An 18,716-nucleotide genomic window follows, 5' to 3' on the forward strand; every position below is an offset into this window, starting at 1 on the left:
TAATGCAACAGTAGATCCCAAATCTTGACTAGTCTCAACAACAGTTAAACCTGTGTCTATTCCTTGACCTGTTACGAAGAGTGACGCATCTCTATCTCGACTTGTTCCGATGTTATTTGAACCTCCTATTGTAACAGTAGAGCCCATATCTCGACTTGTCCCGACGTCATTTCCACTAACAATAGTTACAGTCGATCCTACATCTCGACTAGTTCCGACACCATTTCGACCTCCTAATGTAACAGTAGAACCGACATCTCGACTAGAAGTATCTGTCATGACATTACCAGGCCTTATTATGGTTACAGTGGCGTCTCTATCACGACTTTTCCCAATGACAGTTCCACCTATGCTTGTTCCTTGACCTGTTAAAGAAATTGAACCATCTCTATCTCGACTTGTTCCGACATCATTTCTACCAAATATTGTAACAGTTGATCCTATGTCTCGACTAGTTCCGACATCATTTCGACCTCCTAATGTAACAGTAGATCCCACATCTCGACTTGTTCCGACGTCATTTCTACTAACAATAGTTACAGTTGATCCTATGTCTCGACTAGTTCCGACACCATTTCGACCTCCTAATGTAATAGTAGATCCCACATCTCGACTTGTTCCGACGTCATTTCTACCAACAATCGTAACAGTAGAACCGACATCTCGACTAGAAGTATCTGTCATGACATTGTCAGGCTTTATTATGGTTACAGTGGCGTCTCTATCACGACTATTCCCAATGACAGTTCCACCTATGCTTGTTCCTTGACCTGTTAAAGAAATCGAACCATCTCTATTTCGACTTGTCCCGACGTCATTTCTACCAACAATCGTAACAGTAGAACCGACATCTCGACTAGAAGTATCTGTCATGACATTGCCAGGCCTTACTATGGTTACAGTGGCGTCTCTATCACGACTATTCCCAATGACAGTTCCACCTATGCTTGATCCTTGACCTGTTAACGAAATTGAAGCATCTCTATCTCGACTTGTTCCGACATTATTTCTACCAAACATCGTAACAGTTGACCCTAAGTCTCGACTAGTTCCGACATCATTTCGACCTCCTAATGTAACAGTGGGACCCACACCTCGACTTGTTACAGTACCCTTTCTATCCACTACTGTAACAGTCGACACAGTGTTTCGACTTGTATCTAAGACATCGTTGTTTCCTGCAATTGTGAAGGTTGATCCTACATCCCCCTGCGAACCAATGACATTGACACCAGATGTTGTTGAACCTATATCTCGAATGTTTTCTATTTCATTTCTACCGGTTACAGTTACCGTTGAGCCTGTATCTCGACTTGTTCCAACTCCTCGTCCTGCTATGGTAACGGTGGATCCGCGATCTCTTGTGGTCCCAATAACTGGTCTTGTATTTTCTGTAACGATATCTTCAACAACAGTGATCGTTTGAACTCCAGTACCCTCAACTGTACCAATGTCATTTGTTACAACACCACCAGTATCGCTATAATTCGACTGAACCTCAGTCACAGATCTTCCAGGTTTGACAATCAGAACATCAAAAGGTAGTCCATCTGTAGAGACAGTAGTGTCGACTGTTTCATAAGCATTTGATCCAGTATTACCTCCACCTGAGACATAGGAAGTTGATGACGACGAAGTTGATGATGAGGATGAGGATGAGGTAATCGAATCTGCTACCTGGCCACTTTGATCGATGATTCTTTCGGTGACCTTTTCAATGATCCTATTCGCCGGTCTGTTATCTACAATCGTTTCGGTGATTTCTTTGACAACCACAGGCTGCGAATCTACAACGACAGTAGTGTCAATCGGTCGGTAATTCACGTTTCCAGTTCTTGTAATGACTTCTTGGACGGTCTCTTTCGGAATGATCATCGGAGGTGGGTCAACATTGGTTGAGGTAACTGTCTCCCCCACAACAGTAGCGGGACCGTAGTCTATCATTATAGGTATTCCTTCCGTTGATCCTGCGAAAAGCGTCGTGGATTTTGTGCCTTGAGTATTGCCAGTTTCATAATTAATAGTTTCTCTCATGTTAGAGACTGGACCATCACTTTTATAGTCTATGACTGTGATATTGGTAATAGCAACAGTCTGTCCCCTGCTAGTTCCACCGGATTCTGGCAAAACGTATTCGGTATTCAAAGTCCTTGAACCCGTGGAAGTACTAGTTTTCGAAATTGTACTTGTGTCAGTGGAACCTGTGTTAATGAAATCAACCTTAACATCTTTAGTAGTGTCAGCAAAAGGTCTTGCATCTACATCGGCAGCCGTAACCAAAGTGGTATCAGTCAGTCGACCCGACCTAGCTCTACCACCAAGGATAGTTTCGCTAGAAACGCCATCATTGTGAACATCAGTTATTTTTACTGTGTGTGGTTCGACTCCACCGGCAAACGTCTCTCTGATAATTGTTTCCCTTGTTATTAGGTTTGGACCTCTCGATCCTGTTCGCTCAGTTACCGTGACGTCACCAATCCTGGAAGATGTCGATTCCATCGTATTTGAAGTACTTGTTTGTGAACTAGATACTCCTTGTAAATTGGTAGATGTCCCAATATTCGAAGTTGACCCTCCACTTGTAGCAACTACTGTCTTCGTTTCTGTAACATCATTCTTAGGAATGAAAACAAAATCAGTGGCAGTGGAACTCCCAGTTGTCTCCCTTCCAGTAGTGCTTGTGACGGTGTCTGATACTGCCGGAACATTGACCCTGTTTACAGTTGTTTTTGAACTTCTTGCTGTGTTTTTGTTAAATGTTTCTGTTCGCACTGTTTCTGTGCGCGGGCGTTCTCCAGTCACGATAGTCTCCGTGATGGTCTCAGTGATAACCGATTGATCACGATTGGTAGGTCGCAGCATTTCGTTTGTTGTTAATGTTTCCCGCACGGTAGATCCAGAACTTCCTGATATGGGAACGTTTATCGTTGGAGTTCTTCTGTTATCAGAAATATCGATCTTGGTAGTACCTGTTTCAATAAACTCGTTTGTTCTTAGCGTATTTGTAGATGTTCTGGTACCGCCAGATACAGACGAGTTAATATCAACAATGGGGTTCGTGTTGATGTCTTGTGTTGTCATTATGCGTTCAGTACGTGTATCCCCTCGTCCTCCAATAACAGTGGGGGGTTCTTTTATTATTATCCTTTCTGGAAAATCAGGTCTTGCATTTCCGTTCAGCAATATATCAACTGAGGATCCGTCAGAGTTTGTTGATGAGTGTGACTCTCGAAGAATATTGTCTATCTGTCTATTTCCTATGCGGGTTGAATCAGTATTTATAGTTCTTGGGCCGCCTCTATCAGTATTCGTTGTGAATGTTTTTGTTTCCGTAACAGTAGAGGTCCTAGAATCTGGAATAACTACTGTATTTATCGTTTCCACACCAGGTAGGGGAATCTCATACGTTATAGGGGATGTGTTACCGATGTTTATTCCTGTATTATCGATGCTGGTAACCCCTGTGTTATCGATCGGTATTGACCCAGCGGTATCAACGACTGACCCCGTTGTTTCTCGTGTTGTAACAACATTTCCTCCAGCGAGGTCATCTGATGAGATGATTTTCGTTTCATTGATAATGGTGATGGTTGTTATAGTTTTAATAACATTGCCGTTAGGGTTTCTGTACGTTTTCGTAATCTTACTACCTCCACTGGGAGTTGTCTCTGTAATCGTAGTGCTAAGTCCTCTGTCCATGGATACTGAACCAGTAGTGTCAATTCTCCCGTCTAATGATGCTGAACCAGTGTTGCCAAGTCCTCTGTCAAATGATATTGAACCAGTGTTGCCAAGACCTCTATCTATTGTTGCTGAACCAGTGTTGCCAAGTCCTCTGTCAAATGATATTGAACCAGTGGTGCCAAGACCTCTATCTATTGTTGCTGAACCAGTGTTGCCAAGTCCTCTGTCAAATGATATTGAACCAGTGGTGCCAAGACCTCTGTCAATTGTTGCTGAACCAGCGTTGCCAAGTCCTCTGTCAATTGATATTGAACCAGTGTTGCCAAGCCCTCTGTCAAATGATATTGAACCAGTGGTGCCAAGTCCTCTGTCAATTGTTGCTGAACCAGTGTTGCCAAGTCCTCTGTCAATTGATATTGAACCAGTGTTGCCAAGACCTCTGTCAAATGATATTGAACCAGTGGTACCACGTCCTCCGTCGATTGTTGCTGAACCAGTGTTGCCAAGTCCTCTGTCAATTGATATTGAACCAGTGGTACCACGTCCTCCGTCGATTGTTGCTGAACCAGTGTTGCCAAGTCCTCTGTCAATTGATATTGAACCAGTGGTACCACGTCCTCCGTCAAATGATATTGAACCAGTGTTGCCAAGTCCTCTGTCAATTGATATTGAACCAGTGGCACCACGTCCTCCGTCAATTGTTGCTGAACCAGTGTTACCAAGTCCTCTGTCAATTGATATTGAACCAGTGGTACCACGTCCTCCGTCAAATGATATTGAACCAGTGTTGCCAAGTCCTCTGTCTATTGCTATTGAACCAATGGTACCACGTCCTCTGTCAATTGTTGCTGAACCAGTGTTACCAAGTCCTCTGTCTATTGCTATTGAACCAGTTGTACCACGTCCTCCGTTAACTGTTATTGAACCAGTGTTGCCAAGTCCTCTGTCTATTGCTATTGAACCAGTGGTACCGCGTCCTCCGTCAACTGTTATTGAACCAGTGTTGCCAAGTCCTCTGTCTATTGTTATTGAACCAGTGGTACCACGTCCTCCGTCAACTGTTATTGAACCAGTGTTGCCAAGTCCTCTGTCTATTGCTATTGAACCAGTGGTACCGCGTCCTCCGTCAACTGTTACTGAGCCAGTCCTTCCATCATTAACATTCGTTTCAGTTCTGGTAGTTTTCACTACTCTCTCTCCACCTGATATACCTCTATCATTTGTTGTAGTAGTTGATACACCTCTATTAATAACTTCATTTATCCTCCTGTCTACCCTGTTGTCAACAATATTTCTATCATTAATGGCATCAAGTGTGTTGGCATAATCGATGTAACCTCCATTCAATGTCCCAGTGTTGATACCGTTATTGTTCACCCTTGTTGTAGTTGTCTTGGTGATGGTGGTTTTGGATCCCCCAATTCCACCAGTTCCCAAAGTTCCAGCGCCTGATGTGCTTGTTCTTCGTTCCGTAGTTATCAGAGCGTTATCAACCGATGAACTTCCACCATTTACATTGGTTCCTCCTCTGATAGTCGTGTCCATCCACCTTGTACTGACGTCTGGCTGATTAACGTATGTTGTTTCTCTAACTACCGTTTTCCTTGTCGAGCCTGATCCAGCGTTACCAATACCATTTGTGTCTACAGATCTCGATCCAGAAGTTCGACTACCAGAGTCTGTAATAAGTCGATTTACGTCCCATTTACTAGTTTTCCCCACGCTAAATTTATCTCGACCACCTCCTGTTCCATCCCATTTTGTTGCTTGTCCCCAGTTCAAGGACCCATTCCAGTTGAGTGTGCCGAGATCAGGGTTTAATGGTTCGGACACCCACATGGAAGCCGGTATTCCTGATTGCGTTTCTATGTTTTCTATCAAATTGACTCTGTTATTTCCACTACCAGCCAAGTAATATGGATACACTGGGGCTAAAGTTGGCCATACGGATTTCATTGTTCGGGGAGGCCATCTAGGGGCTAGTGTTCTTGCTTCCTGCTCGGGAGAGGGTGTGGTGTAACCTCTGTAGATATTTACATCACCTTCTCCTGCAACGGATCAATCCAAAAATTTATCAAAATACTGCAATTTAGCAATACAAGCGTGATTTTCCATTAAGATATTTTTTGGTAGACCGATATTTGTGAAAGTATATATAATTCAAATACTTGTAAGAAAGTATATCATGTTGAAAACTTTCACATAATACGCCTCCTTCAACATTACCTCTTAGAGAAATGATTCGTTCGATTTTCTTCCTGATGTTTGTCGGAGTCTGACGGCGTCTCCGTGAGTGTTTGTGTACATTTTCTGCGTGGAGTGAAGATCTCGTTTCTGTAAAGTTTTAAACACTCATAACAGGATCTCCTCTCCACTATTGTTATCAATCACAATTAAGCATAGAAAAGTGGCGATATTGTTGAGCTACGATTGAAATGCCTATGTGGGATTTGAGATTGTTTTATTTACCTAAACATCTAAAAGAAAAGGCATACTACATGGATTCATAGCTCCGAGAGATGAAATGGGGTGTTTGAATAGAACGATGTAGGTCCTCCATTTTCAAAGAGAACCTTATCAGACTGTCGAGACTGGGGGTGGGATTAGTTATGTTAAGTTCGAGTTTGCAGCATTAGTTCACATATATCGTTTTTGTTACTTTCTACTGAGTCTAAAATCAAGATACAGCGAATAATGTATTGTGAAACATATCTAATCCCAGAAAGTTTTAACTAATAAATTAGATATGTTATAATTCAGTATATACATTAAGTAATTGATATACATAAGCATTATATAATCTACAAGCCTTGATAATGACCTACATCTAGGTTAATAAGTAGTTATAATCTCCCATCTTTCTTCTCTCTTCTGCCATGGTCTTTGTTGGTGTTTGTCTTCTTCGCGCGTCTTCCATCACTCCAACTACACGAGGCGATTTGTAAACCCGTTTTCACTGCAACTTCAACTGCGGCATTTTACACGGTTGAATTCCATTTATTGTAAAGTTTTGAGCTACTCAATTATTGAAGGGTATATTGGTTTTAAGGATAGTAAAAGTGGATAAGGACTGGCAGTTTCAATCCTGATAGTTAATAAACGAACACCATGAAGAAACTGTCAAATAAAGGTTTGACAAAAACGTGTAAGCAATTCGGGAAACAAAAGATTGTCGATGAAATGCCTTCCTCAGTTTTGTATTGAAAGCACATAAAGCATTTGAGAGAACAAGAGAAAAGAGCAACAACTGATAGAATGAGAAACGCGTCTCCTGAATAGTTACATACGAACCCTTCTTCTGTTTGTGTATCATTTCAGCATGTAATCTCGCTGTTCCAGTCAGAGGAGCCAAAGAGTGTTGAACAAGCGCTAATGCATCTGAAAAATTGGATACATCGCACCAAACCTTGTATGGAATAGTTTAAAATGTCCATATATTTCACGTCTTTGGCTGTAAAATGTTTCTTCAATAGTTTCATTTTTACTGATGTTCTATGGTAATATATCCCGTATTCATAGTGCACGACGCCTCCATCCAAATTCATTTGCTCAATGACACGCGTCCTTCTGAAGTCTTTCGTAGCAAACATTTGGCAAAAAATTGAAAAAGAATTGTGTGTGTGTGAAATCAGAACTTGAGTAGAAATCTTAAATTACCTTTAGAACTTGTTTGAGTTGGAACAACAGCCCAGCGACCATCAGATCGAGATGAGAGGGATGTGTCCTCCCAAGGCGAGGGGCGTGCCGTAGAAGGTACTACCACCCATTGATCATTTGATTGTTTTTGATTGGTTGTTGAAATTGACTGATGACTCTGTACTTGTGTGCTACCTATGAAAAATTTACAATAGTTTAGTTTTTCCTCAGGGCAAAAGTTATCTTTCAACCTTTCGTATTTATTAATAGTTGTTTCTAATTTTAAAGGCGAAAATTGTAAAGCAGAAGCGCAAAAGCATATATGGTTAAGCCAATCAAATGATCATTTGAGCGAAAGCACCAGGCATATTGGGAGTATTTCAATTAGATTATTTAAGGATTGGCCAGAGTTAACAAAATGGCTGATACAAATACCTTTCGGTGCAATGCCGACTACAGTTTGTGTGTGGTGGGAGGAATGAAGATTGCTATGTGGCCTATGGATCATTTTTCCGTGGCTGAGTTCATGACCATGTTCCATCCATCTAGGGTGGTCCGCCCTTACTGGTCCATTTTGAGAAATGGACGTCCACTCACTCGAGTGATGAGCAAAATCAATTTGTGGATCACCCATGGCGACAGAGGATTTCTGAGACTCGTGCATTACGATATCTTTGGTATTAGACTGGGCAAGTCTTGTTTGTGGGACTTTATCAGTAATGCGTGTTTGTTCATGTCCAATATTCGTATCAGATTTGATATCTGTCAGTAAGTTAACCGTTGCTGTGTTTTTTATCCTGTCTACGACTGAAGTTTTTACGCCCTTTGTTTTTTGAACGGATGCTGACGTATTTCTTGAACTACTCGGAAGTTGATTTTTTCTTCCGTTTGAGGAAGTCTGAACAATACGTGATCCTTTTCTTTCAACTGGTTTCCGTTTCGCCAAATTTTTCAATGATTGTTCGGCTTTCATTCTTGAAGCCAGAAAGACATCTTGAACCTTATTTGTATCTGTTGCAGGTGTTTTAGGCACGTCGATTTTTATATTTATTATCTGATCTCCATTCATGGATGTTGCTGGCTGTGATGATTTAGATAAAGTTTTAACAGAGGGATTTGTTCTGGCACTGGGTGAAGGAAGCATTGTCTCCTGTTCCTTTACAACGATGGGTACTTTCTTTTCACTTTTACTTTTTGTCTGATGAACTGTAATTGCTTGCTGCTTAGTCTCCGTCTGAGTGGAAGAAGTTGATTCTTTTCCAGAAATACCGGACACGGCGCTCTTTAAAGAGGAAAGAAGTTCGTTGTATATTTGTCGTTGTTTGGCTTGAAGTTCCGTTTGTGTATCTGATAAAAATAAAAGAAACGAAATATGTTGCAGAGGAATAGAAAATGAATGATATCTATTGAAAAGTCAAACGTAGCAATGAAGCAGACCTGCGGGTCCATTTCCGCTCTCTATTGCTGTTTTCACAAGCTTGTTAAGAAGAGCCTCTGATTCTGACGGAAGCTGTTGATCTACTTGAGCTATTACTGATGAAAAAAAAGATAAACATATGGTGTCATGATGTTTCAACTATTGTGCGAGTAAAAATAACACGTATTGCTATATTCTGTATGTAGGAATAGTACTTTCAGTTAAAGTGTGTGTATCTAATATCATACGTGCGTCATGATTGAAGAAATCACATGAAAAGTTTCACAAAATGGCTGTGGAAATAATGGTATTTAGCTAAGTTTATGCAGTATGATTTATTCCAGTTGTCTATGTTTTCCCTACTCTCACGATTTTTATTCTCAAAAGGATTTGCGGATCCTTATCTTAACATTTTCATTGATTGAATGCAGATGCTTTTGTAAAAATGGTATCTACCTTGTACACTGGGAACGACTGGTGGAACAGAAGGTGGATTTATTTCACTGATTGTTCGAGATGTTTGCGTTTTGGAGAGTGTCTTCTTACCAGGCCTAGGCGGTCTTCTTCTCCTATCTTGAGGCCTTCTGTTGCTTCTTACGTTGGTTAATGAAAAATCCAATCTGTTCCTTGACTTTCTATTGGAGGTCTCATTGGGTTTATTTTCAACGACTTGCGTGGTTTCTATTTTCATATCCGTTTTCTTTTTAAGTGATTTTTCTACATTCTGCTTAGGTTGCATTGTCCTTGATTCATTCTTTATGTCATTGCGACTTGTTGGGGATGGACTTTTATCAGGGACAGTCACCGTCTGCTTCGTCGTTTTAATCACACTTTTGATGTTGATAGGAATCATTTTGTCTGATTTTCCTCTTATGTCATTTTCTGTCCGTGTACTTACAGTAGATATTTCTTTTTTCTGACTTTTTTGTGCGTTTCTGCTGTCTTTTGCTACTGTGATGCCGACGTTGGGTGAAGTGTCTTTGAAAACAGTTTTTCGTACTAACATTTCTCTCTCTGTTTGGCTTGCCTTTGTTGGAGCCTTTTTAGTGGATTCTCTCGTATTTTTAGTAACAGTTTTCACTCTTGTTACTCGTGAAGTTTCGATTGATTTAGCTGTTCCATGATCTCTCCTTTCCCCAGTATTCTCAGCTTGTATATTTCTTATCTTGGAGTCTTTTGTGTTTGCAACAGGAATTTGAATCGAGTCTTCAAAATTCTGACCTCTTATTGCAATTTTTCGCCGAAAATTCTCAGGAAGCGCTACGCGTGGAGTTTGCGTAATGCTTTTTCTATTTTGGGTGTTTCCTTTCCTGACAAGAGTTGATTTGGAAATCCCACTCTCAATTGAAATCCTTTGTTCCCTATTAGAATCTTGATTGGTCGTAATTCTTGATGTTAATGGAGACCTACTTCCAGGGTTGACATTCACTGTGGATACTTGTCTTTCGGATTTATCTACTTTAGAAAGGTTTGTGGGGTCTGCCGATTGAACTTCTCTGTAGTTAGTACGCCTGGATATTGATTTCCGTCGCCAGTTGCCTAATTGTGTAGGCGCTGACGCACTTGTGTCGACAGAACCGTTTGATGCTAGGATTTTGGGAAGGGTGTCTTCTAAAGGAAATGCTAAATCAACAGCTGGACGGGGACTTAATTCCAATCCTGTAAGCGGAGAAACGCCTTTCTTTACCGTCCTCAAAACCACCGTTCTGTTGGTTGCGTCCGGACTTGGAACATTATCGACTAACTTCCGTGTGACGGTTGTGATATGAATCTCTGTGACGCCATTTTCTTTTTGTCTTTTCGTAATAGTCTTGGTTACAATGTTTTTACCAGATCGGAGTAAATGCACGGGTATTTCCGTTGATTTTCCTGCAAATCGTTCTTGTGCGTTTGAAGAATAAATGGGTGGTGGAATACCTCGTACAGACTGATGGTCGACATTCAATCGTTCGTCTACTACCTTCGACGATTGCTGAATCCGTTTTGTCGCCGAGTTCGTGGCTCCAATGGAGCCGGTTCTACTCGTTGACAGTATCAATTTCGACGGAAGTTCTGGGATGTTTCTCTGGGGGTTAGTATGACTGGTCAGACTCTTGCCCATGCTGTTTCTAGATTCCGGCGACACGGCTTCTACTGCCAACTTTCTATTTTCAACTGAAGAACTCTTGGAATTTGGAAGCGAGGATGACCTTTCACGTTTCTGATTTTTAGAATTTCCCTGTGGTGCAGGATGTTTTTCACCTGATGCCGCCACTGAATAATTGGCTGGAAGATTGGGTACTTACACATGAAGCGGTTAGTAATTTAAAAATTTCATAAAGATTAGAAACTGCCAGTCTTTTGAAATATATAGTGGTAGCAAGATTTCATTTTATCAGTGTCGTTTACTAAAGGTTAATACGTAATTTGAAACAATTTCGTGAATAAAACCTTATTAAAAGTATCGCTTACAGTTTTAGAGTGAGATATGGTATGAAAGATCTTACAAAGAGGTCCACAAACAACAGTTATGATTTGTAACAAGGGGATAGGAAAATGATGATAAGACATAATAAAGCACGGCTCAGACAGCAATTCCGAGGGTGTTCATTTTACGTATTTTTTGGCTAATTTGCATTACCCATTTCTCGCCAACGCTAGCTAACATATAAACTCAGGCAACATAAAAACGTCACAACTGCTACGGTACGCGACGAAAACGCTACATGCTACAGCAAACACAAATACTAAATTACAGTACGCGGCAAAAGTCCTTACCTAACTTCAGTTTACTTCGCGGTGAAATGACCGGGATGTTGAAGGAAATTGGTAGTCCTGAAATTCAAACCTGTTTCAATATCCTCACCACATGCAGAGCCAAAAGCACATTCGGTTAGAATACCAAATCACAGGCCGGTCCGAAAGATGACAAAAGAAAGAGATTCAAGTTTAAAAGGAAATGGTGATCATTTTGAAATGAAAGAACGTTTTCCCCAATAAAAATTCCAAATGGACATCAATTGATTTTCCTTTTATGCAATTTGTGTTTATTGAAGTGTTGCCTGTGCTTTGTATCATACGGAATTAGGTGTTGAGAACAAATCCCTTAATTTTTCATGTTAAGAATGATAACTCCCTTCTGAAATTTGAGTTTGAACTTTGACATATGCATACTCACCATATGATAAAATGTTAATCAGATGACTTCATTATCATGTATACTAATATAATTTTTTAAAGGATAAAGATTGTAGATTTGAGCATTTTTGAGTTATCGTTCTTTGTAAAACATCACATGGCAAACATTTTAGATTATAGGTACTCCATAGATTAAGAGGATTTGTTTGTGCAATATCTCCCAAGTTATTAGAATTGGTTATAGATATTCCCGGATTAGTTGCAGAGTTAATTAAAAATTATCTCATTATCATCAGCTGAAAAGTGCAATTAAAAGCATGTTCAGTAAACATTATTAAACCTATGCACGAGCATATGATAGGTACTTCTTTTACGAGGGTTATATAATGTAAAATAAAAGTTGTATCACGAATATTCCACCGTTCTTAGAAATGTTTCTTAATGCACCCCAATCCGGAGGTTTTGTTCAGAAACGTGAAAAAGTAATAATTGAAATTTGTTAAACCTGTATGTATTTGATTATCAATGTAAGTAGAAATTTGGTTTGATTAAGAGAAATCGCAAGAAAAAGATTACAAACAGACATATAGATCGTGCAGCAGAATTCAAACAGACGAAGCGTGAGGATTTGATGTCTGTCACAACGAACATATCGCTGAAAAAAAAAACCCCATTATCATATGCTCGTGTTTTTTCTCTATATAGTATAAATGTATTAGAATAATGTATCAGGGACTGGTGATGCTTTCATTTTACTTTAACGATCACATATGAAAATCTGGGGACTTTTCTTAAAATCAATAAAATTAACACGGTGGTTGTTGAAACCCATATACGTGATTATAACGACAGAATACACCATCCTTCAATTACTTGATGTTATCAACATTTTTAAAAGGAATTTAAATAAAGGCAAACAATTTTGCAGAACGAGTTGAATAGAAATAAATTTCTTAATCTCACAATCCTAACCTTAACAAAATGGGGGAGAAAGAAAAAACGAAAATCAAGAAAATTCAAGGAATATTTTCTTTTCGTAGTAAAAGGTTATGACATAAATTTGAAACGTAATCACTCACCTATTCCGGCGCCCCCTAGGTTGGCTTGCCATTTTATATTGGGTAACTTTGATTTAGATTGTGTCTGACCTAAACAACAAAATTGAATCCATCATTGAAGGTTATCATAAACGTGCTTATTTCTCATTTCTCACAATGTTACAAGCATGCCGTTGAAAACACCCGTAGTGAGGGTCCCGGATGTAATAAGCGATTCGCGAATCACAACATATAAACATAGTTACTTTATTCAAATATTTCATTTCATGTCATTGAACTTTGAAAGTATATTACAGAATACAGAGCTGGATCTGAAGAGTAACTACATTTGTATTGATGTTGTCAAGAGTGGACCTGTGGTTATGAAGTAAGGCACAAAAACCCGTGTCTATATATTTTCGGAGATGGGCGATACATTACACACAATTGTTTTATATGGCCAGGCACCATATACTATTGAAAGCACATCATCTGCGTACATGAATCACAGTTAGTTAGGACGAGAGGCACTGTATTTCGTGGAAGAGAAACAGTGCCCTTTGACGACCATTTGTGAGAACGTACAAAAAGGAGTAGGGGCAATGCCACACTATTAATTACAATAGACATCACATCAAATCTCCGTCAACAATCTCCGTATGTTTTATGTATACTATGAAATGACACATAACATGGACCTTCACCAAACGTGATCACTAAACACGAAGGCAAAACGCAAACCATTAGGTCCGCACTAAACGTGATCTGTAAACACCAAGGCAAAACGCAAACCATTAGGTCCGCACTAAACGTGATCTGTAAACACCAAGGCAAAACGCAAACCATTAGGTCCGCACTAAACGTGATCTGTAAACACCAAGGCAAAACGCAAACCATTAGGTCAGCAATAAACGTGATCTGTAAACACCAAGGCAAAACGCAAACCATTCGGCCTGCACTAAACGTGATCTGTAAACACGAAGGCAAAACGCAAATCATTCGGCCTACACTAAACGTGATCCCTAAACACTAACATATATTGCAAAACAATGAGTTTTCACTAAGCGTGGCCTATAAACACTAAGGTATAAAACAAACGGGATCTGTAAACACTAAGATATAATGCAAAACGTTGGGTCTTTTCTAAACTTTACCATAACTGTTAAGATATATTGGTACCGTATAAGTTTTACATTATGACCCCTGGGTCGAGGTCTCTGCTGGTGGACTGTTAGTCCCCGAGGGTCTCTACAGCCCAGTAGCTAAGTACTTCGTTACTAGCTTGAAAATACGGATGTATATTTAATTGCTGTTATAAAATTTAGAAATCCATTTTAAAATTAAGGATTATCTCCCTCATACATAGCTCTTATCCTTGGACGAATTTGGCTCCACGTTTTTGGCACGCTGTTTTTGGCTATATTTAGCTCTAAAACTCCAGAGTTATTTCGGATTTCAAACATTTCGGTTGAGCATCACTGAAGAGACATTATTTGTCGAAATGCGCATCTGGTGCATCAAAATTGGTACCGTATAAGTTTTACATTATGACCCCTGGGTCGAGGTCTCTGCTGGTGGACTGTTAGTCCCCGAGGGTCTCTACAGCCCAGTAGCTAAGTACTTCGTTACTAGCTTGAAAATACGGATGTATATTTAATTGCTGTTATAAAATTTAGAAATCCATTTTAAAATTAAGGATTATCTCCCTCATACATAGCTCTTATCCTTGGACGAATTTGGCTCCACGTTTTTGGCACGCTGTTTTTGGCTATATTTAGCTCTAAAACTCCAGAGTTATTTCGGATTTCAAACATTTCGGTTGAGCATCACTGAAGAGACATTATTTGTCGAAATGCGCATCTGGTGCATCAAAATTGGTACCGTATAAGTTTTACATAATGTATAAAGAAAAAAGATTGGATCATTTTGAATGATTTAAATCAAGATAATGTTTCATTGCTAAATAAGAATAGATAAGGATAAATGTGAGAATGAGAGTAAAGAACGTCACATTCATTCGACTGGTAAATGATTAGAAGCCGATCTTGATAGTTTTTGGAGGACTAATCCGCCATTGGTGAAAATAAGAAAAATATAATTTCATTTAAACAATGTGCGGTGAATAATTGGTTTAGTTCAATTTTTCTTTATAGAAAGTTTGTCTAACTTTTTACCAAGAATTGTTTTTATGACAATAAGATTTCTTTTAAAAACATTTTGATAAAACATGATATTTCCATAGACTTCAATGTAAATTTCAAGGTGAAATAAATCAAGCGGTTGTCAAAGTTTTTTAAATTCCCATTATTCATTTTATTTGATAAACTCTTAGAAATTACACCATGTCTATAGAAATTGATTTGTTAGATATTGATGTTAGACACATGTATAAACTATGACATTGAATTCATGTACCTTAAAGAATCAACGAGGGACCCTACTGTGTCTTTGTCATTATATTTCTTTTTATAAGAATGTATGTAGTAGTAAAAATGAACGAATGTGCCAACATTTGAAATTGTCAAAGAAAATTCCGTCTACTTTATATCTTAATGAATGTACCCCTGTATGTTAACTACGATTAGGAGTGAGACAGAAATTTGTTCATGCATATTGATTATGCTGCAAATTAAGACATCCTGCAATGAATAATAACTATACACAAATTATGTCTGCTTTGATCGACATGTAGTGACCTTTGATATTGAAAAGATTCTGACCTTGAATAAAACTTGGCGCTAAAATAAGACTTGCGATAACCTCTTTGTCATGTGTCAAAAGAGTGAGTAAATTTTATACTTCTTACATGACAAATAAGTTGATGATTCAGAAGTCATAAGTTCATAAATGCTATGCTCAATGTAATGATCTTGTTTGCAAACAAAACCTGTCGTTGGGCAGAATGATGTCTGGCATGTTTCACATCAATATTGAATTTGACTACGGATCACTCCGTTTACCTGATCAAGATATAGTGATCATGGCGGATAAACTACTCAACAGGAACTGTTTACTCCTCTTAAGCACATTGCGTTTGCAGGGATCCTTGTGTGCACTACTCTCTGTATAGTATTTGTTATGGGAATTATAAGATGGATCACTGTTTATTATGTTCTCGAACACAACTTACCACGTCCAGTTAGCATTAGAAAAGCCCATTTCTAGGCATTTATCGATTCGTATTCCGTTTGATGGATCGCAGTGTTCAGTAGGGAAAACGTTAAGCTAGTATCAATGCTTGTTATATTACCATTGTATAGTTGGTGTAAATCACTCATTTCATTTTAGGATATTTTGGTTGTGTATATTGGTAACGAAAATTACACAATGAAAAAAGATGATGGTGACGACCAATGATGAATGCCATAATTGGTGTAAAGAATATAAAATCGCGAACAGGGCACACAGGGACCCTGGACACAGCAATGGTAGCCACTGGTAGGATCAGTTTCACAGGACATACAGAGACCCCTTGGACACACCAGTGGTAGCCACTGGTAGGGTTAGTTTCGTAGGAGGAGTAAAAATGTCCTGCGGACCGGTCACACCCACCGTGAGTTTTATATCTTCATCAGGTGAATGGGGGTATTCGAAGTTAAAATCGATTTGTAAAGAATAGTCTAACAATTGTATCAAATACATCACGCAGTGGTCAATCTAATGTATATACATTGCATATTGTTAAACTCCATATCATTGAGAATGGGCAACTTGTTGCAAATTTTGAAGTATTTCTGTCAAAAAACAAAACCAATGTAGACAAGAAAGGACCTATTTTACCATTACGTATACTACCTTCGGCCATTTTCAGAAAGCTATTTAAAGCGTGTAACATCGATGTATCTTACACTGACAGCCCGAGAATAAAGTCTTGCAAACATTTACAGAAATAAGGAATATGCGGTAAACAACACATTTTGTCACTTGCATGTTCTTTTTTTTGGGAGGGAGTCTTCTCCTGACATAGATGGATGACCAGTAAACTGACCACAAATAGTCAGTGTCTACTGCAGTACTGTAGATGATTACTAATACCGACATTATGCATATATGCTAACAGGACTGCATACAGGTGTTCGCCTTGCAGGACGCTTTATTTTTCCCTTTCTCTCTCATTTATTGGGCGACAGTACTTAGTTACCGTTCGCTCTTCGTTAACATTTTTACGAACTTATTATTATGTGAAATATGAATCGGTATGAACTAAGCCGTTCTATGAGATATACGCCTCTGTCATTTTATTTGGGTATAAAACACTGATCACTGACTGACCCTTGGTCATCATCAGTCATTAATTGTGATGAAAGTAGTTGTTTACATTGCTGTCATTATTTCGCAGAATAAGATTTATGCAGAGAGAGAGTTTTAAGCCGCTTATTTATATTTTCAAATCACTACCATTACATCTTCAGAAAAGCCCAAGGAAAAACGTTTACACCCAATGTCGATATACTGGCATTCCATTACTTTTTTTTTATTTATGTGTACCTGTGTAATATTATAATGTTAAATCAGTGAGCGAGTAAATATCACACTGAGTATAGTCACTCCAGTATCCATACATCTATCATCTACAACTTGTACTTCTTCTAGCTTGAGGACATAAAAACTAGAAATGTTCGTTATGTTTCTCATGTTGTCTGAAATCCCATTCAAACCCTGTTTTACTGCATGAGCCAAGTATTTCATCAAACATTTATACCTACACTACAGAAACACCGATACACTGGACTAACACAGGGTTTGTTGAATCCGTATACTGATATAGCCGCTTATCAGAAATAATATCTTATAACAAGTTTGTTGTATGGGTATAAAGAAGCATTTCATTCATCAAGGAATATCGTTTAGAAGTTTTTCAATACTACGAGGCTTTAAATGGAGTATTGTCCCGATAGGAGAACCACGGTTTATTCATGCTGGCCAATGAATCTGTTATATTGCTTTCTCTATTATATCAGTCAAAGACCCGTATGTCAGTGTTCATTGAGGCGGGATATCTAACGTTGTTAAAACCGTCACCTTGATGCAATAAAAGCTCGCTGTACGTCACATTTTACGAGAAGTCGTAAAAACGTTTGTCAAGACGCAAACGGAGAGTTTTGAAGAACATAAATCTTCTCTCAAATGTCTCCTTTAACCTGGACTTGTCTACATTTATACATCCACACGTAAATACAGAGGAATGCTCGTTCAAACGATGGTAGCTCACAGTTATACAATTCATCTTGAAACCAACTGGTTGTATGCAATATAAAGGATTTCAAACATTTCGGTTGAGCATCACTGAAGAGACATTATTTGTCGAAATGCGCATCTGGTACATCAAAATTGGTACCGTATAAGTTTTACATAAAACTGAGTACGAAACTTGTCTCTTATAAGCAACATTTGCATTAAGTTTAACCCCATTTCAAAATGAAGATGGAATGCTTGGTTGAAATTTAATTATGAATTATATGATAAACTTTAAAATAAGTTGCTGCTTTTTCTAAAGAGTATGATACCTTTGTAGACAGACAACTCTGGACAATGAGGCCTTATATTAATTCAATAGAATTCTAAAGTATCCAAGTGGATTTTTGAAACAGTGGGCATCAGAAATCAAAATTTCATTTTTCGTTTTTGATTAGTTATATCTTGATGACATCAGAAGAACATCATTAACTCTAAATTTTATTCATTTGATGCAATGTTTTATCTTAAAAAAAATTCCTCACTTTTATCGTTTGAAATTTACGATAAAATTTGATCTCGTTTAAAAAAAAAAAAAGAATATCTTTTATTTAGGGTAACATTATCGTAGAATTAAGATTTTCCACAGA

At 38.6% G+C, this 18,716-nt stretch overlaps 1 protein-coding gene across 1 annotated transcript in view; it reads right to left on the reverse strand.

Moving 5' to 3' along the window:
• LOC125663424 (mucin-4-like) overlaps window positions 1-18,716 on the reverse strand; it is a 56,731-nt gene that overhangs the window by 36,504 nt on the left and 1,511 nt on the right. Inside the window, exons 2-9 of the mRNA XM_056147751.1 lie at window positions 12,934-13,002; window positions 11,495-11,551; window positions 10,144-11,017; window positions 9,194-10,074; window positions 8,758-8,853; window positions 7,756-8,667; window positions 7,342-7,515; window positions 6,976-7,062 (exon numbers count right to left, since the gene is read on the reverse strand). Coding sequence (XP_056003726.1) covers window positions 6,976-7,062; window positions 7,342-7,515; window positions 7,756-8,667; window positions 8,758-8,853; window positions 9,194-10,074; window positions 10,144-11,017; window positions 11,495-11,551; window positions 12,934-13,002 — 3,150 coding nt within the window. The remainder of the gene's footprint in view (window positions 1-6,975; window positions 7,063-7,341; window positions 7,516-7,755; window positions 8,668-8,757; window positions 8,854-9,193; window positions 10,075-10,143; window positions 11,018-11,494; window positions 11,552-12,933; window positions 13,003-18,716) is intronic.

This window comes from Ostrea edulis, chromosome 8, assembly GCF_947568905.1.
Source record: "Ostrea edulis chromosome 8, xbOstEdul1.1, whole genome shotgun sequence".
Classification (NCBI taxonomy): domain Eukaryota; kingdom Metazoa; phylum Mollusca; class Bivalvia; order Ostreida; family Ostreidae; genus Ostrea; species Ostrea edulis.